Source organism: Sphaerodactylus townsendi, linkage group LG06 (genome assembly GCF_021028975.2).
Source record: "Sphaerodactylus townsendi isolate TG3544 linkage group LG06, MPM_Stown_v2.3, whole genome shotgun sequence".
NCBI classification, from domain to species: Eukaryota; Metazoa; Chordata; class Lepidosauria; order Squamata; family Sphaerodactylidae; genus Sphaerodactylus; species Sphaerodactylus townsendi.
The window spans coordinates 128,085,376-128,109,887 of record NC_059430.1 but is presented as its reverse complement, the minus strand read 5'-3'; the positions used below and the strand labels follow the sequence as shown (position 1 = coordinate 128,109,887).

The 24,512-nt window shown below is 48.1% G+C and overlaps 2 protein-coding genes across 2 annotated transcripts in view; one reads left to right on the top strand and one right to left on the bottom strand.

Annotated features, from left to right (window-relative positions):
* The first annotated feature begins 1,691 nt into the window (after positions 1–1,691).
* On the top strand, positions 1,692–6,782 carry LOC125435251 (E3 SUMO-protein ligase ZBED1-like). Its single transcript, XM_048501427.1, has 2 exons — positions 1,692–1,931; positions 4,498–6,782. The coding sequence occupies exons 1-2, from the start codon at positions 1,781–1,783 to the stop codon at positions 6,540–6,542; spliced, it is 2,196 nt and encodes a 731-aa protein (XP_048357384.1). The 5' UTR covers positions 1,692–1,780; the 3' UTR covers positions 6,543–6,782.
* The window catches only part of ZNF541 (zinc finger protein 541), a 37,292-nt gene continuing 18,718 nt past the window's right edge, over positions 5,939–24,512 (bottom strand). Inside the window, exons 10-15 of the mRNA XM_048501723.1 lie at positions 23,242–23,317; positions 20,949–21,037; positions 20,057–20,197; positions 18,510–18,691; positions 16,854–17,018; positions 5,939–6,011 (exon numbers count right to left, since the gene is read on the bottom strand). Of these exons, the coding sequence (XP_048357680.1) occupies positions 16,874–17,018; positions 18,510–18,691; positions 20,057–20,197; positions 20,949–21,037; positions 23,242–23,317 (633 nt within the window). The 3' untranslated portion in view covers positions 5,939–6,011; positions 16,854–16,873. The remainder of the gene's footprint in view (positions 6,012–16,853; positions 17,019–18,509; positions 18,692–20,056; positions 20,198–20,948; positions 21,038–23,241; positions 23,318–24,512) is intronic.

Here is a 24,512-nt window from a genome sequence, read left to right as displayed (position 1 = left end):
AAACACCCTGTGAGGTAGGTGGGGCTGAGAGAGCTCTGAGAAGCTGTGACTAGCCCCAGGTCACCCAGCTGGCGTGTGTGGGAGCGCACAGGCTAATCTGAATTTCCCAGATAAGCCTCCACAGCTCAGGTGGCAGAGCGGGGAATCAAACCCGGTTCCTCCAGATTAGATACACGAGCTCTTAACCTCCTACGCCACTGCTGCATACGGAGGGTGGCTGGGTGTGTACCAGCACATAACTGAGGGCAAATCCAGGGGGGGGGGGGGGAAACTAACAAGAACAGATGGTATGTTTCCAGAGCCTTTGGAGACCTGGAGTAAGAGCTGAAGTAGAAAGGGAGGAAAGAAACCACTTAAGCTCAGAGAAGGGCTCTGATCGTTGGAGAGAGGGGAAAACAAAGAATTAAGGGCTGGCCACCGCAAGCTTTTAAGGTGCCACGGGATTCTGGTGTTTTGTTACAGCCGCCTATAATGGCTGTTTTGGGGGAATCTGAGAACTGGAGGGCGTTTGAGAGACGCCGCGGCTCTGCCTCTTCAGTACCAGTGGAAAAGAACAGAACATTTTAAGCAGATGGTTGAAAGATGTTTTTCAAGGTGGATTCAAAAATGTGATCTCAGACTGTTCCCCCCCCCCCCATAGTACTTAAGGTCACTGTAAGGCACAATCAGGGTGAATGTTTTTTTTAAAGTTTGTGGGTGAGGGGGTGATAGCAGACTTTAGCGGTACTACTCAAAGTAGACAAGTGAGCATACACAGCAAACTCCCACCTTCAAGAAGAAGAAATACTCCACACAGCAGATTCTTTCAAAAGAAGGCTTTTACCGTAGAGGGGGGGCGGGGAGGATAGAGAGGTCAGAGCTTCCAAATCTTCATCCTTTCCTTGCATGAGAAACCATTCTGAGAGGGGTTTGCCCATAAAAATGAGCATACACCCTAATTGCTGCTGAGTTTTAATGAGTTAACTGTTATGCTCTTTCAATTGCTGTTGGAAACAGCCGTGTTGTGAGCCGCCTCGAGCCCTTCGGGGATGAGGCGGCCTATAAATTTAATAAACAAACAAACAAACAAACAAACAAATAAATAAAAAACCACATGGCTGGCTTGGAAGATTTCATTCCAGAAATGGCAAGAAAGCCAAATCTTGAGATGCGTTAAATCAGAAATTTGGTCACACTGGGAAGAAGTGGTGTTTGGATTCATACCCCACCTTTCTCTCCTGTAAGGAGTCTCAAAGCGGCTTACAAACATCGGTTAATCTTTATTCAGAACAAAAGTCCAGAAGCAGAATAAATTCACTTCTGGCTCCGCTATCATTAGCATTAAACCTAAGACCTAGTTTTGGGGAAGTAGTGTAGGTAACCCTGTTAAGCGCTGTTAAACCCCACTGATTTTCATGCGAAGAACTAAAGCGCGATCCTTTACCTGGGGGTGAGCTCAGTTGCTGGCAATGGAGTTTGCTTCTGAGTAAACCCTCCGACAAAGCCACCGATTACCACCAAGCTTACTCCTGAGTAACGCACGCCTCGGAGCCAACCGTTTTTTCTAAACTAAAACCTCAGTATTCAGGTTAAGTTGCCGTGTTGGCAACTTGCGATAAATAAGTGGGTTTGGGGTTGCAATTTGGGCACTCGGTCTCGAAAAGGTTCGCCAACCCTGTCATAGGGCAAAGGCTGATATGCAAAAAAAGTGGGGGGGAGAGGGTAGGTATTCTTTGGCGGCTGTTGTCGTTTCTGACCCTTGCTCTGTTTCTTCCCCTTGAATTTCCCGCAAAAGACCGAAATGGAAGATGTGAGCTCGAAAAGGGTCCCGGATTTCCTACAGAAATGTGTCAAGCTTGAGGATAACGAAGAGGACGCCCAGCCCAAGGCAGAGATTATAGAAGTGCAAACTCTCCCTATCTTTCCACCATCTTACCCTCAACCAGTACAAGGTACCGGAGTTTTCTTCCTTCTGCGGAGACATTTGTGTCTTGATAACTGGATGTTCAGAGCCCTGCCCAGCAGCTTCTTTTAAAATTAAGTTTTATTCATACTTCAGCCATTTTACATCATGCAGGAGGCCAAGAAATGTTGCCAAAAAAGTATATTTTCCATAAGGACTCTCAGTTTCATCTGCACTGAGTATTAATCGGAGCAGCAGTGGCGTAGGAGGTTAAGAGCTCGTGTATCTAATCTGGTTTGATTCTCCGCTCTGCCGCCTGAGCTGTGGAGGCTTATCTGCGGAATTCAGATTAGCCTGTACACTCCCACACACGCCAGCTGGGTGACCTTGAGCTAGTCACAGCTTCTGGGAGCTCTCTCAGCCCCACCTACCTCACAGGGTGTTTGTTGTGAGGGGGGAAGGGCAAGGAGATTGTCAGCCCCTTTGAGTCTCCTACAGGAGAGAAAGGGGGATATAAATCCAAACTCCTCTTCTTCTTCTAATCCTTCAAAAGTACTACTTGTTCATTAACAATTAAAAATTGGATCTTTAAGCTTGCTACTGATGAACACTGCACTTTTCTCTAGCAGATCTTATTTTAATAACCCCCTAGCCTTCAAAACCACTAACCATCAATTTATTTATTTTTCTGTTTTATCCAAATAATCTGTCAAGGGTTTCCAATAACCCAAGAATGTGACTAAATTATTTTCTTGAAGTAACAAGGTGAGTTTGGCCTTCTCTGCCAGCTCTAAGACTCACCATTTTCAATTGTAGGTATAGCTGAGGTTTCCCCTTTATGCGCATAGAGGGTTAAATGAGTTAAATCAGTTAAATTAAAATCTAATTAAAATTCATGAATGTAGGAGAACAACTCTGGAGCCATCCGTCTGCTGAGAGGTGGTACACAACTACTGGGGACAGGGGGTAATATTAGGTCAGGCCTCAGCGAAATACTTGATGGAACAGCTCCGTTTTACAGGCCCTGCGGAACTCCATGAGGTCCCACAGGGCCCTGGTCTCGTCTGGGAGGCTGTTCCACCAAGTCAGGGCCAGAACTGAAAAGGCCCTAGTCTGTGTTGAGGCCAGTCAGACCTTGCATGAGCCAGGGATTATTAAAAGTCCTTTTGATCCAGATTTTAATGGTGCTACGGAAGTGGGTTTGTTTTGATGCACTGCTACCCTCTACCACCTCTGCATGCTTCCCATTCGCTGACCTCCTCAGGATGACTGCTTTGTTTAGTGCATAGTTTTATCAGAAGGAGTAGGAGTAGGAGGAGTTTGGATTTATATCCCCCCTTTCTCTCCTGCAGGAGACTCAAAGGGGCTTACAATCTCTTTACCCTTTCCCCCTCACAACAAACACCCTGTGAGGTGGGTGGGGCTGAGAGAGCTCCGAGAAGCTGTGACTAGCCCAAGGTCACCCAGCTGACGTGTGTGGGAGTGCACAGGCTAATCTGAATTCCCCAGATAAGCCTCCACAGCTCAGATGGCAGAGCGGGGAATCAAACCCGGTCCCTCCAGATCAGAGTGCACCTGCTCTTAGCCACTGCTCTTAGCCACTACACCACTGCTGCTCCAGGAAAAGAGATTGGAATTATACCCTACTTTTCTCAACCCTAAGAAGTCTGAAAGTGGCTTACAAACTCCTTTCCCTTCCTCTCCCCACAACAGACCCCTTGCGGGGCAGGTGGGGTTGCTTAGTTTTATTGCTTTGTATGTAGAACCTACAGAATTGATACATGGACTACATGGAACTGAAGTTTTGTTTCTGAATAGAGAATTGAATGGACTAAGTGATTATTTATGTTTAGTTATAAGAGTTGGAAGACTTATGCTGTATTTTTAAGAACCTTGTCAGAGAAATAAGGAAATGTAAATACAAATAGAAGTGTTGAGTTGTTCAATTATATATAAGATTAATATATAAGATTAGACACAGCCAGGGTGCAACGTGTGGACTACAATTGGCCATCCTGGCTTGGGGAGCTGATGGGAATTGTGAGTCCTGCTTATCTGGAGATGCCAAAAGGCTTCCGCCACTGGGTTCTAGGGGGTCCTACCAAACCTGCATGAGCTTTCCAGATGTTCATGGACTACCACAAATCCCATCAGCTAATTGGCCACAGCTGCTGGCAGTACAGGCTGATGGGAATTGTGGTACCGATAACATCTGGAATGCAAAGGTTCGACATACCACGGTTCCTAGGGGTCCTGCACCAAGCCTGCGGCTCTCAAGGTGATTCATGGACCTACCAAATCCCATCAGCCAATTTGGCCTGCATGCTGGCAGGGGCTGATGGAAATTGTAGTCCATAACATTTGGAGTGCCAAAGGTTTGCCACTACAGTTCTAGGGGTCTGCAACCTGCGGCTCTCCAGGTGTTCATGGACTACAAATCCCATCAGCCAATTGGCCATGCTGGCAGGGGCTGACAGGAATTGTAGTCCATGAACATCTGGAGAGCCATAGGTTACTGCCGCTTTTATTACACATTGCTGCTTGCCAGGTTGCACTTGATTTCTGGCTTAAGCCATGTAAGCAACGTCACTGCTCATTCTCTCCCCTTCCGACAGAAGAAATTTCGATGGTCTTCAACCCTTGCCCGGTGCCAGCCAATCTGGGCCCCTGCATCCGGAGGCGGCGTGAAAAAGGTCACGACGGGACGAGCACCTCTCTCTATGTCGACCGCCGCAAATCCAAAGTGTGGAACTATTACACCAAGCTAGGGGATGCCTACGTGGAGTGCAACGTCTGCAAGAAACAGCTGTCCTTCCACAACAGCACCACGACGATGCGGGAGCATCTCGTGAGGAAACACAGCATCCGCGACACCCTGCTCTCGCAGCTGAAGGACGACCAGGTCTCTGACCCCGACTACGCCGCTCAGGAGAGCGCCATCAAAAGGGCTCGGCAGCTGACCGCGGAAAACAGCGCCCCCTACCATGCGGTGTCCTGCGCGGAACCCAGGACCGATGTGATTCTGGAGCTCGTGCTCGAGATGATCTTCCGGGACCTCCATCCCCTCTCGGTCGTGAAGGACAAAGGTTTCGGTCTTCTCATTGGCTACCTGGAACCCAGCTTTATCCTTCCCTCCCCGATGCAGCTGTCCAGCATGCTGTGGCATCGCTACAATGTGGTCAAGCAACATCTAGAACATTACTTGCAGACGGCTCAATCCATTGTGATCTCAGCAGAGTTTTGGCTCTCCCACTCCACCCAGACGTACCTGACAATCATGACTAACTTCATTGACGGGGAGTGGCGGCGGGCCAGGTGCATCCTGGAGACCCAACAGGTGCACGAGAGCCAAGCGGAGAGCAATTTGGGGGACAGGCTGTACTCCGTCCTGACGGACTTTGGGCTGTCCAACAAGTCCGTCTTCTGTGTGATGCACGACAGTCGACAAGCCCTGGAAGCAAATTCCGTGCAACTCAAGAGCATCTATGGCTGGACGAGCCTGTGCTGTGCCGCTCACCTGCTGCACCTGTGTGTCAAGGTGGGGCTGGAAGTAGAACAGGTGCAAGAAGCCTTGAGCACAGCCCGCAACATTGTCTGCTACTTCCAGCAGGACGCCAAAGCCACCTGCTCGCTCAACAGCAAGCTGGAAGCCATCAACAAGACGAAGCTGAAACTGGTGATGGACACCGGGGCTCGGTGGATCACCACCATCGAGATGTGCGAGTCCCTCCTGGACCTCAAGTGGGCCATCATGTCCGTGCTGGAGGAACACCCCAAGGGGACGGTGGCGGTCCAGAATCTAGCCGACCACCAGTGGAAGCTCCTGCAGGATCTGGTGCCCGTCATGAGGACGCTGAAGATCGCGACCTCGTTCCTGCGGGAGGAGCAGAACTTCTCCATCTCGTCCGTGATGCCGTGCATCCACGGCATCGTCACCGCCATCGGGCAGCAGTCGGAAGAGGCGAGCGGGGTCATCAAGACGGTGGTGGGCAACATCCGGGCGGAGCTCACGCAACGCTGGGGCATCTCGGACGACGAGAAGCTGCTGGAGAGCCCGGCGGTGGTGGCTTCGTTCTTGGACCCGCGCTTCAAGGAGATGAGGTTCCTCAGCCCCAGCCTGCGGAGCGAGCTGCACAAAAAAATCAAGAGCATGCTGTCTCAGTTCTTCAACCACCAGTCGCCCGCGGCGACCCAGTTCTGGGTGCCGAACGCCGACTACAAAGCGGAGGTCGGCGAGGCGGGCGGCCAGCTGTCGGCCCATAAAGAGAGGGGCCCGAGCGGGCAGTCCCAGAGCATGTACGACATCCTTCTGGGGAAAGACCCGACGGAAAGCATGCCCGAGATCCATCAACAGCTGGAGAACTACATCGTGGAGCCTCTCTGCAAACGTAGCACCAACCCCTTAGACTGGTGGAAGAATAACGAGCACCGCTTCCCTTCCGTCGCCAGGCTCGCCCGGCAGTACCTGGCCATCCCTGCGACCGTGGTGCCGCCCGACCAGGCCTTTGCGGCCAGCGAAAGTGCCCTCGAGCACCGGAGAGGTGTCCTTGCCCCCGAGAATCTGGACCAGATTCTCTTCTTGCACCAAAATTTCGACTTCCTAGAGTCTATGAGGAACGGTAGCGAGAACCTGAACAAGAGCGCGCACGGCCCATATTGAAAAGTCTGGTGTGGGAAGAGCGGGCGGAGGCGCTGGAGGTTGGTCGATGCGCCGGGAATTGAGCAAGGGTGCAGAATCTTTAAAAGCACCACTAGCCCTTCTGGGTCCCTTTAGTCTAGTCTGGAAAAGGTAATGCAGTTTGACCTTGACTGTGCTTACAAGGTAAATCTGGCCGCTTTCTAAACTAAGGCCCCTTCCGCACACGCAAAATAATGCGTTTTCAAACCACTTTCACAACTTGGGTGCTGTGTGGTTTCCGGGCTGTATGGCCGTGTTCTAGCAGCATTCTCTCCTGACGTTTCGCCTGCATCTATAGCTGGCATCTTCAGAGGATCTGAGATTTCAGATGATCTGAAGATGCCAGCCACAGATGCAGGCGTAACGTCAGGAGAGAATGCTGCTAGAACACGGCCATACAGCCTGGAAACCACACAGCACCCAAGTGATTCCGGCCGTGAAAGCCTTCGACAATACACTTTCACAACTGTTTGCAAGTGGATTTTGCCATTCCGCACAGCTTCAAAGAGCACTGAAAGCAGTTTGAAAGCAGTTTGAAAGTGCATTATTCTGCATGTTCGGAATGAGCCTAAGGGTCTGCAACCTGTGGCTCTCCAGATGCTCATGAACTACAATTCCCATCAGCCCCTGCCAGCATGGTCAATTGGGAATTGTAGTTCCTGAACATCTGGAGAGCCGCAGGTTGCAGACCCCTGGAACTTTTCATAGCAAGCCTTTACTGGTATAGACAACAGTACAACAATAATAAAAACGGATTAAAAGCATATACAATACAGGAAATAAATGTTAGGTCGAAGGAAATCTACTAGCGTTTAGTAATTTCCAGGAGAAAGTCTGCCACTATCATACAGAGAGAAGGATCAGGATTGTCCAGCAAGTCGTGTAATCTAATTAAATCGGGGAGATGGGGTAAATGTAAAGGAGTAAGATTCACATACTTGGATCTGATTTCCTTGAATTTTCTTCTCCAAAGGTGTGCTTGAGCTAAAAAATGAGCGGTAGAAAAGTAGAGAGCCATTGGCTGCATTACTCACAAAAGATATAGGTGCATGCTGAGGTCACAAATACTTATCAGGAGAGTTTTTTTAAAAAGCCTTTTGGCAGAAATCATCATGATGCAGTCCTGTGCAGAGTTGTCCTAGTGTAAGCCCATTGAAATCAGTGAGCTTAGACGGGAGTAAGTCTGCGTAGGACTCTGCTATAATATAGGGGCGGCCAACCTATGGTGCTCCGGATGTTCATGGATACAGTTGCATCAGCCTGGCGGCAGCCCCACCTTGGCACTTTCTGCCATGGTTGGCCCCTGCTGTAATATATGCATCTATCTTGGAGAGGCATACGTAGGAAAAGAAAGGAGAAATTATTCTAGAGTCCACATTTCTCTTCGGCAAGTGTGTTACAGTGGTATAGAAGTGTGTGTGTGGTGTGTGTGTGTGTGTGTGTAGATTTCCAAGCACTTTTAGAGTTGTGAGAGTGAAACTTGAGAGCTGACGTGCACGTTACCCTTCCAGAGAGTAAACATGAATGTTGGATCATCTTTGAAATCCTACATAAGGGAGCAGACTTCCTTCCATGGAGACTAGAAGCTCCGTCTCTTTCCACTGGCCGTGCTCTGGGCTCCCATACAGGAGAAGTTGCCACCAGAAACACTTTCCTCTCAATTACATTTGAAAGTAGGATTGGAGCACCTTCCTTATGAGGAGAGGCTGCAGCGTTTGGGACTCTTTAGTTTGGAAAGGGAAATCTGAGGATAAGTTGAAGTTATGCATGGGGTGAAAATGTTGGCAGAGAATTTTTCTCTCTTTCTCCTGTCTAGAACCAGGGGCATCCATTGTAAGAAATGCTGGGGGGGGGAAAGAATTAGGACTAATAAGAAACACTTCTTCATAGCGTGTGATTGTTTGGAATATGCTGCACAGAGGTGGTGATGGCCACTAACCTGGTTGGCTTGAAAGGGGCTTGGACAGATTTATGGAGGAAATTCGTCTATGGCTACCAATCTTGATCCTCCTTGATCTCAGATTGCAAATGCCTCAGCAGACCAGGTGCTCCGGAGCAGCAGCAGCAGAAGGCCATTGCTTTCACCTCCTGCAGGTGAGCTCCCGAAGGCACCTGGTGGGCCACTGCGAGTAGCAGAGTGCTGGACTAGATGGACTCTGGCAATTTTCCATTCACCCAAGTGCAACGTGCACCACCGGCCCCCTGGTAGCTCTGCTGATCAGGCTGGGTGACCTTGTACCACAGATCTAGAAGAAGAAGAAAAGAGTTTGGATTTATATCCCCCCTTTCTCTCCTGCAGGAGATTCAAAGGGACTTACAATCTCCTTGCCCTTCCCCCCCCTCACAACAAACACCCTGTGAGGTGGGCGGGGCTGAAAGAGCTCCGAGAAGCTGTGACTAGCCCAAGGTCACCCAGCTGGCATGTGTGGGAGTGTACAGGCTAACCTGAATTCCCCAGAGAAGCCTCCACAGCTCAGGTGGCAGAGCTGGGAATCAAACCCGGTTCCTCCAGATTAGATACACGAGCTCTTAACCTCCTACGCCACTGCTGCTCCTACCCACTAACTACATTCAGTCCATGCTTTTTGTGGTGATTATTTATCTTTGTTGGGCGAGGTGAGCAGCCTAATTATACAACCAATCAGAAGGGGGAAATGAATAGCAGAAAGTGACCCTGGGAAGAAGATATACCTCCTCCCACTATTGACTCTAACCAGCATCTCTATGCAAAAACTGATCATGGCTGCAGATTGTAAGAGAGAAAGCTACGTAGGGGAGTGACTCACCTAAGAATAAGAGTATGTATAGATTAGTTTTCTTTAATAGTAGAAACATGAAGTTAAAAAACTTTTTAAAAGTATCGTGTACCCTCCAAGGCTGTATAAACATTCTATGACTGTGGCTTTAAAAACAACAACGATATTATTTTAGTGCAAGACAATAACAAGTTTATTAGGCACCGGCAATAGAATTAAAACAATAAATGTCACTTAGATCTTTTTAGACTTAAGGTCTTTAGATTTTAATTAGGAAATAGCTAAACAGTTGTGGCAAATTTTGACAGAAGATCAAGTTTGAATTGGGCCTTTTTTTTTCCCCTCGGGGGATGCAACTGACTGATTTAGATGAAGTCTCCTGCTTGAGCTAAGGGTCTGCCACCTGTGGCTCTCCAGATGTTCATGAACTACAATTCCCATCAGCCCCTGCCAGCATGGCCGTCGGAAACCACAGGTGCTTGAACCTGTTATCAGGACCTTCAAATGAGGCACGTTGTAATTGATTGGCGGTGTGCAAATGTGATCTGGTTAAAAGCCAGAGTGGAACAATCAGCTGGCGATCCAGTTTGTAATCCCTTACAAAGCAGGTATGGGCACAGAGTGCAGCCCTGCAAATGTTAAAAGCTTATAAGCATAAGCATAAGCATTTTATTGTCATTGTGCACTTCATGAGAATTCACAGCAGCATTTTCGATGCACACCATTTCAGACTCATACCCCGCCTCCTTTCCCTTCCTCCACCCATCCCTGCAGCCCCAAACACATGCAGTACGAAGCCACGGAGTTCAGCATATGCAGCTCCAGAGTAGAAGCTGATACTCCTGGCCCCTCTTTGTCTCGTTTTGATAGATCTGTCGTCTGCGGATGGTCACCAGTTCAAAAGAAGTGTGCTGGATGAGGCGGGTCTCTCCAGAATATTTTGGGCCGAGAGGTTATAGAGTTCTTCAAGGAGGGAGAGGGCGGCAGATAATCCCTGAGCAGTAGTGATCACCCTTTGGGCGCCTTCTATCTGCCACTGTGCAGCTGGAGAACCATACACAGATGCAGTAGGTTAAGACGCTCTCGATAGCACAGCGGTAGAAGGACACCAGGAGTTTTCCATTCAGTTATTGTTTCCTTAAAAGTCTCAGATAGTACAGTCTTTGCTGGGCCTTCTTACCCACAAATGCCGACTACCCTCTTTGTATACATATTCCCAGGTGAAAGAATAATATGTGGTTTTGGAGGTGTTCCTTGCCTGCTCTCCTAGAGGCGATTCTGACCTGTCACAGGTCTGTGGCCCTTTGGCAGAAATAAGTGATAAGCATATTTGAGTGGTGTGTGTAGACGTCTGCATAAAATTGTAGCAACCCTGCTATGGATGAGTGGGGCCAGAAACTACAGAAAGAGAGGAGAGGGACAGAGTTATGTGAAAAAGTGGAGTGTGGCTGGTCCGGTTGTGTTTCCTAATTTCAGAAATCAGCGTATTCTGAGCCAAGCCCCTATTTTATGAATGTGTCCCCCCTCCCCACTCAAAAGGCTCATCAGCATATGCTGCCACAGGAGGTGGTGATGGCCACTAACCTGGATAGCTTTAAAAAGGGCTTGGACAGATTTAGGGAGGATCTATGGCTACCAATCTGGATCCTCCTTGATCTGAGGTTGCAAATGCCTTCCATGAACCAGGTGCTTTCGGGAGCAGCGGCAGCAGCAGAAGGCCATTGCTTTCACCTCCTGCATGTGAGCTCCCAAAGGCATCTGGTGGGCACTGGGAGTAGCAGAGCAGATGGACTCTGGTCTGATCCAGCAGGCTCTTTCTTATGTTCAGCTGTAGCCATCAGAGAAAGGGAAAGGCAGGGAAAATGAAAACGCTTCTACTGAGTCACTGCCAGCTCCCCTCACACGAGCCACTCTGCTTGGCCTTCTTTGAGTTTCACACTACAGATCTTTTAGGGTTCTCCGTTGATGTTTTTCTGAAAGATGTTGCCTCACCTTGAGATCTGGCGGAACTGGTTTGTGGAAAGGAATGCCGAACACACCGGCGCGGGCTGAGCAAGAGGGTTTCGTGGGCCCGAAGCCGTATGCATGGCAACCCAGTGGATCTGAATCAATATGAAGTGGAAAGGAAAATGGTTTGTGTTGTGATTTTTTTGTTTTTTTGTGGATGGGTTCATTATGCAATCAACGGTAATGGTGCAATAAAGCTGCATCAAGGTGTGGTGTTTTAATAATGAGGTAACCGTGGGTCTGCTGGAAGGATGAGCGTGTCTGATTGCGGGAGGAAATAAAGAGAAAGTTACTCGGTTTTGTCTGCGATTTTTTTTGTTAACGGGCTCTGCTGATATTTAGAAAAGCAGCACTCTCTGAAATGCACATGTGGATAAGAAAAAGAAGAGGAGTTTGGATTTATATCCCCCTTTCTCTCCTGCAGGAGACTCAAAGGGGCTTACAATCTCCTTGCCCTTCCCCCCTCACAACAAATACTCTGTGAGGTAGGTGGGGCTGAGAGAGCCCCGAGAAGCTGTGACTAGCCCAAGGTCACCCAGCTGGCGTGTGTGGGAGCGCCCAGGCTAATCTGAATTCCCCAGATCAGCCTCCACAGCTCAGGCGGCAGAGCTGGGAATCAAACCCAGTTCCTCCAGATTAGATACATGAGCTCTTAACCTCCTACGCCACTGCAGGGAGCCAAATTCAGCTGCAGGGAGCCAAATTCAGCTGCAAATTCATGAGCCAAATTCAGCTAGGAAAGAAGGGAAGCTAGAAGGGGGCAGCGCTGTCTTCGACCTTTGAGAGTGAATTGCTTGGCGGGAAATATAAAGGCTAATGACAGGGCAGAGTAAGGAAGAAACAGCTCCAGTCAAATGCTCTGTGGGACGTGACACCAATTTCCCAGGTAGAGCATCCACGTCGTTGTTCAATGTTTTAGTGGTCACCATTCTCACTTTCATGTACACAAGTGTGACCTGTTCCAGAGCACTTCCTTCAATACAACCACCTTTATTCGGCATATTAAAATAGGCTCCAGAGCATTACAGACATTTCTGAAGTACAAATCAAAAGTACATTCAAAAAACAGACAGAGAAACTGTATCCCCAGCATTGGAGGCGTTACTTAGAAAAATTCTGTCACTTGTAAAAGAAATTTTTGCTACTTTTCCCAAAACTATGACCTCTGTGTTATTTAACAAAAAGTTCCTAATAGAGTTGTCAGAGTCTCTTTCTGGTTTGTCCAAGACCAGCCCCAGGAGAGAAATTCCTAATACCACTTATCTCGGACAGTCAAGTATAGCTAAGAGACAGAGTCTCCACTTGGTTTTTTACAGTGTGGACAGACTGATCCTGGAGAGGGACGAATGAGTAGCTGACCCTTAAGTAGCGGCGATGGAAAAGTGTACATCTGGCCCTTGGAATAATCCAGCTCTGTTGGGGTTCAGTTAATAGTTCAAGATATGACCTGTGTCCGGAGCACGTCCCTCCCATGATTGAATTAGAACACAGCTGTCAGCTCCAACCATTGAGATCTTACCCTGTTTTCCCCAAAATAAGACCTACCCTGAAAATAAGACCTAGCATGATTTTTCAGGATTTTGGGAGGATGCTTGAAAAATAAGCCCTAGTTACAGATTCCCTAGCACAGCTGATCTGGTCGCGTGGGGGGCACAAAATCATGGGGGGGGGGGGAATGACATTCCCTGAAAATAAGCCCTGACACATCTTTTGAAGTAAAAATTAATATAAGGCCCTGTCTTATTTTCGGGGAAACACGGTAGGAATTAAGCTGGCAGTTACCTACATGTTCTGATCAGGAGGGTCTTGTAAACCATGTCTGGGCAGGGGCTCTGAACTCTGCTGGCATACAGAAGCACACCCCGCAGGGCTGAGATATTTCCAGCAGCGATCCCACCTGCCTTATTTCTTAAAACGTTTCTGCCCTGCCTTTCCTCGTGGTTCAAGGTGGCTTACAATACGAGCAGGGCTCAACCGGTATCAAACACCTCCAGCTGTTTGGTTTCTGTGGTGCAACTGGGCCCTCTGTTGAACAGAGTTTAGGTCAGTGATGGCGAACCTATGGCACGGGTGCCAGAGGTGGCACTCAGAACCCTCTCTGTGGGCATGCACAAACAGAGTTCATCATGTGGGGGGGAAATTGCCCCCCCCCCCCCAATCTAGGCTGGCCTGGGCCGCTGGGCTCGATTATTAGCATTAAACCTAAGACCTAGTTTTGGGGAAGCAGTGTAGGTAACCCTGTTAAGTGCTGTTAAACCCCACTGATTTTCATGCAAAGAACTAAAGCACGATCTTTTACCTGGGAGTAAGCTCGGTTGCTGGCAATGTGGCTTGCTTCTGAGTAAACCCTCCTATGGTCGTGATTCGCCCGTTCGAAGAGTTGCACGGTTGCTTCAAAGCAAGGCCATCGACTACCACCAAAGCGTGCTCTTTAATTAATACATGCCTCTGGGCCAGCCATTTTTTTTCTAAACTAAAACCTCAGTATTCAGGTTAAATTGCCGTGTGGGCACTTTGCAATAAATAAGTGGGTTTTGGGTTGCCGTTTGGGCACTTGGTCTCAAAAAGGTTCGCCATCACTGGTTTAGGTTGTGCAGTTTGTGGGCTTGGTGACTGACTGGCCCCCACCTCAAAGGAAGAGGCCTAGATTTAGTGGCCTCACAAGCTCCTCTAAAGGAGATTATTTTGCCTCCCTGCTGAGCAGAGAAGCTGGCCGTTTGGGTTGCCAGGACATTTTTCTCGCAAGTATGAATAACTCTGCAACTCATGAAGCCACATTCAGCGGTACCAGCAGCCAACAGAACCACTGATTCAACGCCTGGGCCACCCCACCAAATGCACTCCGCAATATTACGCATGTCTGTCAGAGTAATGCTGCTTCCACAACTTTACATTTTCAGAGTACCTCCTATGTATGCACCTATAGCCCAGGGGTAGGGAACCTGCGGCTCTCAGATGTTCCAGGAACTACAGATTCCCATCAGGCCCTTCAAGGCATAGGCCAATTGGCCATGCTGACAGAAGCTGATAGGAATTGGAGTTCCTGGCCCTCTGGAGAGCCGCGAAATATCAATTCCCTGCTGGAGTAGTCAAACTTCGCGGCACCAAGGCTCCAGATGTTATGGACTACAGTTCCATGCATCCCCTGCCAGCGTGATGCTGGCGGGGATGATGGAACTGTAATTCTTTACATCTGGAGAAGCGCCAAGTCTAACTTCTAGTCTGGCTCTAACTTATCTGGGGCTTCCCTCTCTTCCTTCCCACTCTCTTTTCAGCATGCGGTACAGCAGGTACGACTGGGTGAGCAGGTGGCCATAAAGGGGAATGAATTCACCGCTGCTGTAATGGGCTTGCTCGTTTCCTGGCGGTTTGTAGTCTCTCTCTTCTGCAGTCTGCTGGCTTCCCTCCTGGCCGTTCCACTGGTGCTGGAAGCAGGGTACGGGAGACTGCTGAGAAGGGGGGCTGGTGAAAAAGGACAGCATTTTTACTTCACCTCTGGGATGAGGCCTACAGCTGAGGGAGAAGACTCAACACTTACCTGACCTTCAGCAGTGGCAGTTTTAAAGTGGGAGCCGCAAGTCCTACCTTGCTCACTTTCCTATCGATCGGGAAGGGTGCTGCATTGGGGAAGAGCCACGTGAGTATCACTGGTATATCCCAGAGGTGGGATCCAGCAGGTTCTCACAGGTTCCCCGAGAGTAGGTTACTAATTATTTGTGTGTGCCGAGAGGGGGTGACTAATTGGTGATTTTGCCACGTGATTTTTGCCTTAGTTACACCCTTCCTCTCAGCAGTAGCGCGCAGAACTTGAAGCATAGCAGGAGGTGCACCGGCGTGTGTGGCAGCCTGCGCGCATTCGTTTCCCGCCCAAGGACCGGCGCAGTGGCTGCGTCCTTGCCACAGCCCCGCCCCCGGAATGCCCAGCCACGTTCCCGTCGTGTCCCGCCCAGCCCCATTGGCACTACACCACAGTTTGAATCCCACCACCATGGGAACCTGTTACTAAAATTTTTGGATCCCACCACTGGTATAGCCCGTAAAGCTGCCCTGTCAAAACCTTGATTTGAGACAGCAGTGTGTGTGACTGATGCACTTCCTACAACAAACAGCCAACCCCAGCACTGTGCTGCTCTCTGGGGTGTTCCTGTGTCGGCCTTCCAGGAGGTTGGCTGAGGCATCAGCTAGAAGGGCAGGACATTCACAGGATAGAAAGGCAGGCAGGAATCATTCCTAGAAGGACAGGCACAGAAAAGGGGCCTGGCGTGGCTAGGGGGAAAAGGCAGGGCATGTCTTCTGTATCAATTGAAGAAGAATGGGAATGGGCGGAGGCACAGAAATGGCAAAGGACAGAGGGAATGACCAATGGACCTTTGCCTGAGAAACCACACAGCTTTCCAAAGAGCTGCTACGCTTCAATGAGTATGGGGCCAATCCTGCTCTCCGATGGTTGATGGCTTGAGTTTAAATTTGACCCTTTCTTTTCGGAATATCAATTTTTTTTTCAAGAGATACAAGAAAGATGAAGCAACTTCAGCTGAGAAACTCAATTTAATAAGCAACACTGTGAGCATATACAAAACAACCAATAATGCAGAATAAGTGAATTTTTTAAAAAAGCAGTTGCACAAACATCAGTCACAAATATATATATATATATATACACACACACACACACATATATAATGGTGATTTCTCACTGATTGGCATACTCTGTCCTCAAAACAAAACCCGCAACAGAACCCTGGAAAGAATAGTTAAGAGGCGGAACAGAACGAGGGCTTTTTAGTTCTATTTCAGAGGCAGGGGAAAAAAAGGCTTTCTGTTTGTAACTGAGCACAAGCTATTTTACAGTTCTTACCCACTGAGCATAATTGAAATTTAACGTAGACTTGATTAACTCGTGCCACCTCTTTTGCGGTGCAAAAATATAAGCATGAAGTCCTGAAAGCCAAAATGCGGTTTTGATTTTAGGCAGACCTGAGCGAAGCCAACAATACTGCGCGGATGCCACAGCCCTGAAGGCATCCCGACACTTGACAAGCTAAATCCTTCAGGATTAAAAAAAAGAAAAGAAGACAAATGGCACAGGAATACCCCATTCCCACCTCTCCCCCTCCCCTTAATACCTAAGCAAAACTCACAGCACTGAGGTCGCCGGCTCGGGGCGTGATGTCACCATGTTGTGGCCTGAATTCCGCCAGATGTTATTGGGGAATGTGGGGAGAACTAGGCACGGTTGCCATTTTTGGTGGCAGCCCTGTGGATCATCTAATTTTGCCCTCAAAAAGCCTAAAACAGATACAATGGAAGGTCTCTTTGCAACCTTCAATCCAGGTGAAACCTTCCCCCGCCCCCGCCCCCCAGCTACTGACAGTCTAAACTTACGCCCGGGCCATCTGTTTAGATGCACACTTATTTTCAACCTTGCACAGCAAATGAACAGGTGCCATGGGTTTAAAAATAAATAAAAGCCTGACAAAACACGCTCGACTTGTTTCCTTGTTGAGGACGAGTTTATCACCGTTCTTACCCGGGACGGCATCTTCCCAGTTACCACTGGAGAAAGTCAGCGTTTCTTTCTTCCTTCTTTGGCTCGTTCTTCAGATGCCATTTGATCTTCATAATCGGATCCATCTGCTCTTGCAAGCGATGGCGCTTCATGTGAGCATTCCGGCTTTTGATCTTGTCAAACACTCTGGACGGGAGACAAGGGCCAGGGTTTTTTTCCAGTGCGCCAAGTGACACGCGGTGGGAATATGAGCTAGGCCAGAGGTCTGCAACCATGCTAAGCAAGAGGGGAAGGTACACACAAAAGTGAAAATGAAGAAAACTTGTACCCACAGGCTAACAATGAAGACTTCAAAAAATTAGTTCTCCCACTGGAGTAGCAATTTACTTTTAAGTAACCAAAATAAATTTATAATTTTACAAACAGTAACCAAATGTTTTGGAAAATTGTTTTCATTCTCCCATTGGAGTAATATTTATAAACATAAGGACATTTCGAGAGGCATAAGAACAAACCAATTGCAGAGCGTTGTCCTCACTGATTGTAACCATTATTGTATTTTGAAAAACCCTGACCTGCCTTTAACAGCCGTGAAGTTTAACGAGGCCAGTTGGTTAATTATCTGTTGGTTAATTATCTAAACTGGCTAGCTGTTACATTTACATTGAGAGATTACTTGCCGTTCTAACTTATGTTTATAAATATTACGGGAGAATGAAAACAATTTTCCAAAACATTTGGTTACTGTTTGTAAAATTATAAATTTATTTTGGTTACTTAAAAGTAAATTGCTACTCCAGTGGGAGAACTAATTTTTTGAAGTCTTCATTGTTAGCCTGTGGGTACAAGTTTTCTTCATTTTCACAGAGGTCTGCAACCTGCGGCTCTCCAGATGTTCATGGACTACAAATCCCATCAGCCCCTGCCAGCTTGGCTGATGGGAATTGTAGTCCATGAACATCTGGAGAGCCACAGGTTGCAAACCCCTGAGCTATACACACAGGCTATTCCACTTCAGGAACCCATTATAATGAGAATGGAATCCCCACCCCACCCCCACCCAGCTTTTTACTGTTTGGGTTTTTCTGATGCATGCGGAGATGAACATGAGCTACAGCTGAGTTCCTCAGTGAGTTCTACAGTGAGACTCCTTGAGACATGGGGGAAAAGAGGATATTCCTTCAGTGAGGACACAGTAGGCGTACTGCAATAGAAGAAGACGACGGATTTATATCCCCCCTGGCTCATTCCGCACATGCAAAATAATGCACTTTCAAACTGCTTTCAGTGCTATTTGAAGCTGTGCGGAATAGCAAAATCCACTTGCAAACAGTTGTGAAAGTGGTTTGAAAACGCATTATTTTGCGCGTGCGGAAGGGGCCCTCTCTCTCCTGTAGGAGACTCAAAGGGGCTTGCAATCTCTTTCCCTCCCTACCCCCTCACAACAAACACCCTTTAAGGTAGGTGTGGATGAGAGAGCTCAGAAGAACTGTGACTAACCCAAGGTCACCCAGCTGGCATGTATTGGAGCGCACAGGCTAATCTGAATTCCCCTGATACTCCTCCACAGCTCAAGAGGCAGAGCGGGGAATCAAACCCAGTTCCTCCAGATTGCAGTGCACCTGCTCTTAACCACTACGCCAGTGCTGCTCTTGTAAGAACAAAAAAAAAGAATACCTTGCACATTCTTTACATGGAAATACCCCCTGACTGCCTGCATTCTTGGGCCTGTCTGGAGTTTCCTTCAGGCTGCTGGCTGGACAGAAGGAGCTCTGTGCGGCTTTTTTGCAGGTCTTCGATTTCAGCTTGCACTCCTGTTTGGGCAGGGGGCAGTGTCTTTTCTTTGGGCTGCACGCAGTCTGCAAGTCAGGGAATACATGTATGTAAAAAGTATTAGAAGAAGAAGAAGAGTTTGGATTTATATCCCCCCTTTCTCTCCTGCAGGAGACTCAAAGGGGCTTACAATCTCCTTGCCCTTCTCCCCTCACAACAAACACCCTGTGAGGTAGGTGGGGCTGAGAGAGCTCTGAGAAGCTGTGACTAGCCCCAGGTCACCCAGCTGGCGTGTGTGGGAGTGCACAGGCTGATCTGAATTCCCCAGATAAGCCTCCACAGCTCAGGCGACAGAGCTGGGAATCAAACCCAGTTCCTCCAGATTAGATACACGAGCTCTTCACCTCCTACGCCACTGCTGCTCCTAACAATTCTTTTTCATCTTTTGGCAACAACAATAAAGCATTCCCAGGTCAATTCAGGAGTTCCAAATGACGGCCCCGGCTGCCAGTAGCAAAACAGACGTTCGAAGCGAAAGAGAAACCCTGGCAGGACAATACGGTGGACAATGTATTGTCAAAAGCTTTCATGGCTGGATTCAACTGGTTCTGGTGGGTTTTCCGGGCTGTGTGGCCGTGGTCTGGTGGATCCTGTTCCTAACGTTTCGCCTGCATCTGTGGCTGGCATCTTCAGAAGTGTATCACAGAGAGAAGTCTGTTATAAGTCTGGACAGTGTGTAACAGACTTCCCTCTGTGATACACCTCTGAAGATGCCAGCCACAGATGCAGGCGAAACGTTAGGAACAAGATCACAAGACCACGGCCACAAAGCCCGGAAAACCCACCAGAACCGATGCGGTGGACAGCCTGTAGGAAGTGACTGCCCAGGATTAATGGAGCTTGCATATGCTTAGCCATGCACAATTGATGCTGTGCACAGGGACGTAGGTATAGATTTTTTATGGGGGGGGGGGGGTTCGGGGGTGGGGCCACACACCCACCTGCCCCTAGGGCATGGCCACGCCTCCCCAAGCCCCGGCCCCAGCCTGGCGCTTATAAAAGCAGCTCTCCGAGGTTGGGGATGGCAGACTCCCCTCAAAGATGTAGCCTTCATCTTCTATTAGCTCCCATTGAAACCATTGGAGGATGGGGCACTCCCTTTGAGAGTCCATAGCTTTGGACCCCCTGGACCAAACTTCACAAAACCTGGGTGGTATCAATGAGAATTCCCCAGATAAGCCTCCACAGCTCAGGCGGCAGAGCTGGGAATCAAACCCGGTTCCTCCAGATTAGATACACGAGCTCTTAACCTCCTACGCCACTGCTGCTCCTTGTAGTAAGAAAACAAGAGAACTTGTAAAGCTACGAGTGGGGTGAGGGAGTAGGAAAAGAGGAAATCTTTAAATCTGTACACTAAAATGCCCCCCCCCCGCCCCCAAATCTTTCTCTACCTTTTCTTCTTCCATCTCTACCTCATCCTGTTCTCTCTTGGACCTCTTTTCTACCACTTGTGATCGACTGCAGTCGAATTTTAATATTTTTTTCCAGCTATAGTAGTATTCAACACATTGGGAAACCGTCTTAGTTTGTATCTATCAAAGCAGGAGGGAGGGGAAGAAAAATGTCAAAAGTGAATACACAAGGGGTAGCAAGTGATCAGGCTTGTAAAAGGCAGTCATCGGAACACGCGTCCTCTGCCTACTGACTAGGCAATCCTAAAAAGAGGAACTCTAGGCTGAGGCCAGTGACTTCAGTGAGCTTAGAACAGTGGTGGCGAACCTATGGCACAGGTGCCAGAGGTGGCACTCAGAGCCCTCTCCGTGGGCACGCGCAAACAGAGTTCGTCGTGTGTGGGGGGAAATTGCCCCCCCCCCATACACACACATCTAGGCTGGCCTGGGCCGCTGGGCTTGATTATTAGCATTAAACCTAAGACCTAGTTTTGGGGAAGCAGTGTAGGTCACCCTGTTAAGTGCTGTTAAACCCCACTGATTTTCATGCAAAGAACTAAAGCACGATCCTTTACCTGAGAGTAAGCTTGGTTGCTGGCAATGGGGCTTGCTTCTGTGTAAACCCTCCTAGGGTCGTGATTCACCCATTCAAAGAGTTGCATGGTTGCTTCAAAGCAAAGCCACCAAACTTACTCCCGAGTAACGCATGCCTCTGAGCCAACCGTTTTTTCTAAACTAAAACCTCAGTATTCAGGTTAAATTGCCATGTTGGCACATTGCGATAAATCAGTGGGTTTTGGGTTACAATTTGGGCACTCGGTCTCAAAAAGGTTTGCCATCACTGGCTTAGAAGGATGTAACTTTGCTCAAGATTGAACTGTGAAGCTCTTACCTTCTTCTGTATCTGGTAAAAGTCCTTCCTGTGCACGCTAAAGGCCTTCCTAAACAGCTGTTTCTCAGCAGGAGTCCACAAATGTGAACCTGAAGTTACAAGAAATGAAGTATCAGAGCAAGCAATCTGTTTCGCAAAATTAAAAATCTCTTCCTGCCTTCTTTTGCTTGCTTGCTTTCAGCTGAGGAACTGAATTAATGATGACTCTGTCAATATGCTCAGAAAATCATTTTCATAACTTGCGTAATTTTTAAAAACGACACTTTTTACACTGAGTACATTAATAAAGCAGATCGCTACATCATCAGAAGAAAGTAATATTAAAGGGCAAACATCATACGAATTGTTCCAGTCGTGGGCAAACGATGCTCCAGTTTCTGTTAAATTATCTGGTATGCGAGGGTCTTCTCAAGCTGTGACAAAGCTAGCTACTTGATAACCGCACTTGTTTCCCACATTTTAACAATCCACCCGTAAAGCTTTGGAAATTGTGTGTTCTTCCAAATAGTGACAGTCTTTAATCTTGCTGCATGAAACACATTCACTGTACATTCTAAATCCTCTTTTCCCTTTTTAGATTTCAAAAGGGGAGGGGTGTTGCTGTATCTTTCTGATCGTTCATAACCTGTGATATCCTTAATAAACTCTTTCCAGTAAGTGTGAGTTCCAGGGCACGTGGCTGCCAAAGCAATAAAATCAGCTGCTTTTGAAAGAACTCATTGACTTAATATGAACGGGACAGTGGGCGTTTCCCCACTCACCCCGATCCCCCCTATGCCGCGCGCCTGGGCGTCCCCACGACCCCGCACTCTGCGCAGGGTCATCAAAAGGTGCCGTTTGCAAGAGCGCCAGGGATGCCGCGCGCTGAGGGGGCGCGACAGCGGCAGCGTCGGGGCGGCTGCGCATGTTGCCGCCCCTGTCGTGGGGAGTGCCCCGGGACCCTGCGCTACTTGAGGAGAGTAGCACGGGGCTTAAGGTAAGTGGGGAAAGGGCCAGTGTAATTTTGCAGCTGGGAAGGCGAAACCGCACATATGCTGTCATCACGATCTGCATGCTTATTCCACTGGGTCGCTGCAGCTCAAAGCAGCGTTGCTTTGGAGGCTTCAATAAATAAATGTGCATTAACTTCTCATTAGTCATACATAATCCCCTCAAGCAAAAGGGGAATCAGGACCACACCATCACATAAAGCTTTTTCAGAGATGGTTTAAATATCCTTCCTGTACTCTGTACATTTCTGGGTCACATCCAAGCTTTGACATGATTATATCGCACCTCGTACATCCTGCATTTCACAGACCTCTGACTCAGTTTTATCGTTTTCAAAACTACATATATATATTTCTGCCAAGCAAGAAACTGGTGATAAAGTGGACTCTAGTCCACAAAAACCTTTGCTTGAATAAAACTCGGTTAACCTTTTCAGAACTACAGGGTTTCTACTTATTACTTTTTAATAGCTCTTTATATGGTCGTGCCCAGGAACATCAGCAAGTTGATGAAAGACTGCCATCCTATGAATGCAATCATATAAGCATGTTTACTCAGAAGGCAGCCTTCTATCAATGGCAGCATCTTCCTAGACAGCGCATTTAGGATTGCAGACATATATGGCTTATGGTCCCCCTCTACAATATCACCACTTGCTAAATTCTTAGTGATTTCAAGGAGCATAATGGTTACCAATGCCCTGATCTGGATGACCTAGACTAGCTCAATCTTTTCAGATCTAGAAAGTTAAGAATGGTCAGACTTAGTTAGCACTAGGGTGGGAAACTACCCAGGAAGCGTAGGGTAACTACGAAGAAGAAGAAGAAGAAGAAGAAGAAGAAGAAGAAGAAGAAGAAGAAGAAGAAGAAGGAGGAGGGGGAGGGGGAGGGGGAGAAGGAGTAGTTTGGATTTATACCCCACTGTTCTTTTCTGTAAGGAGACTCAAGGTGGCTTGCAAGCTCCTTTTCCTTCTCCCCACAACAGACACCTTGTGATGTAGATGGGGCTGAGAGAGTTCAGAGAGAACTGTCTGGCCCAAGGTCACCCAGCAGAAATGTAGGAGTGCGGAAACACATCTGGTACACCAGATAAGCCTCTGCCACTCAGGCGGAGGAGCGGGAATCAAACTCGGTTCTCCAGATTAGAATCCAAACCACTACACCACACTGGCAATAGCAAACCACCTGACTGTCCTTTGCTTTGAAAATCTCGTGAGGGTTCGCCATAGGTCAGCTACAACTTGGCAGCCTTTTCCTCCACCACCGATGCCTATTGACGCTGGCATCTTTGAAATCAGGTTTACCTGAATAATGATAGTCAGAGAGGGGATGGCAAGGTGGCTTCTGCGGTCCTTGGAGTAACAGCATCTCTAGCGCCTCCTGGAATGGTTTCAGAAAGTGGGTGAGTTGAGTGGAAGAAGAGGAGAATGTCTCTACTATCTGCATTTGGAGACAGCCGGTGCCATTAGGGGATTTCTAGCCACAGTCTAGGAGAAGCATTTCATAGGAGGCAGAATTTCTTTTCTGCAAAAGATGCAGTAAAGGGCTTCCACTTAATGACCATGTGCTGGGCTCTGCGCAGATTGGTGAGAGAGAGGCAATCCTATGCCAGCATTCCTTTAGTCCCTGCACCAAGATTGCCACAGAATGACTACGCCAGGCCAGCCAGTTGGATGGATCCTGTGGTTTGGTTGCGGGCCTTTCTACAACTGTGATGGGCCAATGTTACATGGGTTCCAGAAAACGAGGGCTTTCCACGGGATTCGAATTTTTCCCTAAAATCTGGCTTTTTAAAAAGCTGACTTTAGAGATGAGTTAGCTGAATAACACCTGCCGTTTCCCAAAGCTCAACGAAGGTGCTTCCGTTTAAATGTTCAAAAAGGCGTCTCCTAGAAATGCTAGCTCACAATTTAATATAACTCCACCACCCCCAAATTTAATATAACCCTTTTCATCAGATTTGGCAGCACGGGATATTCTCCAATTAATTAATTGTTTAGAACATGTCCAGGCTGCCTCTTCATAATCCCGCTTCAGGACACTTACAATTAAAAAACACAGTATGAAAAAAAAAGCCATTCAACCGCGGGGGTGCGGGGGGCAACGCCCGGCCTGCAGGCACCACGCCACCGGCTGACACCATTCCTGGGGCTCGCCAAGTGTTTTTAGAAAGCGGGTGGGGCTTGCTGGAGCTTTTGCCCAGCAAGGCTTTTGATTCGTCCTTCAGAAATCTGAATGACTTAGAAGCATGGTGGTGGTGGTGGCAGTCCATGAACATCTGGAGTGCCATAGGTTCGCCACCACTGGTTTAGAAGATTTTTAAAAACACTGCTTTAGCAAAAGAAGAAGAAGAAGAGTTTGGATTTATATCCCCCCTTTCTCTCCTATAGGAGACTCAAAGGGGCTTACAATCTCCTTGCCCTTCCCCCCTCACAACAAACACCCTGTGAGGTAGGTGGGGCTGAGAGAGCTCCGAGAAGCTGTGACTAGCCCAAGGTCACCCAGCTGGCGTGTGTGGGAGTGTACAGGCTAATCTGAATTCCTCAGATAAGCCTCCACAACTCAAGCGGCAGAG

Coding starts and splice junctions, on each gene's coding strand:
- LOC125435251 (XM_048501427.1), top strand. CDS start 1,781: ATGGAAGATGTGAGCTCGAAAAGGGTCCCGGATTTCCTACAGAAATGT. Junction 1,932..4,497: donor TTACCCTCAACCAGTACAAG/GTACCGGAGTTT, acceptor CCCTTCCGACAG/AAGAAATTTCGATGGTCTTC.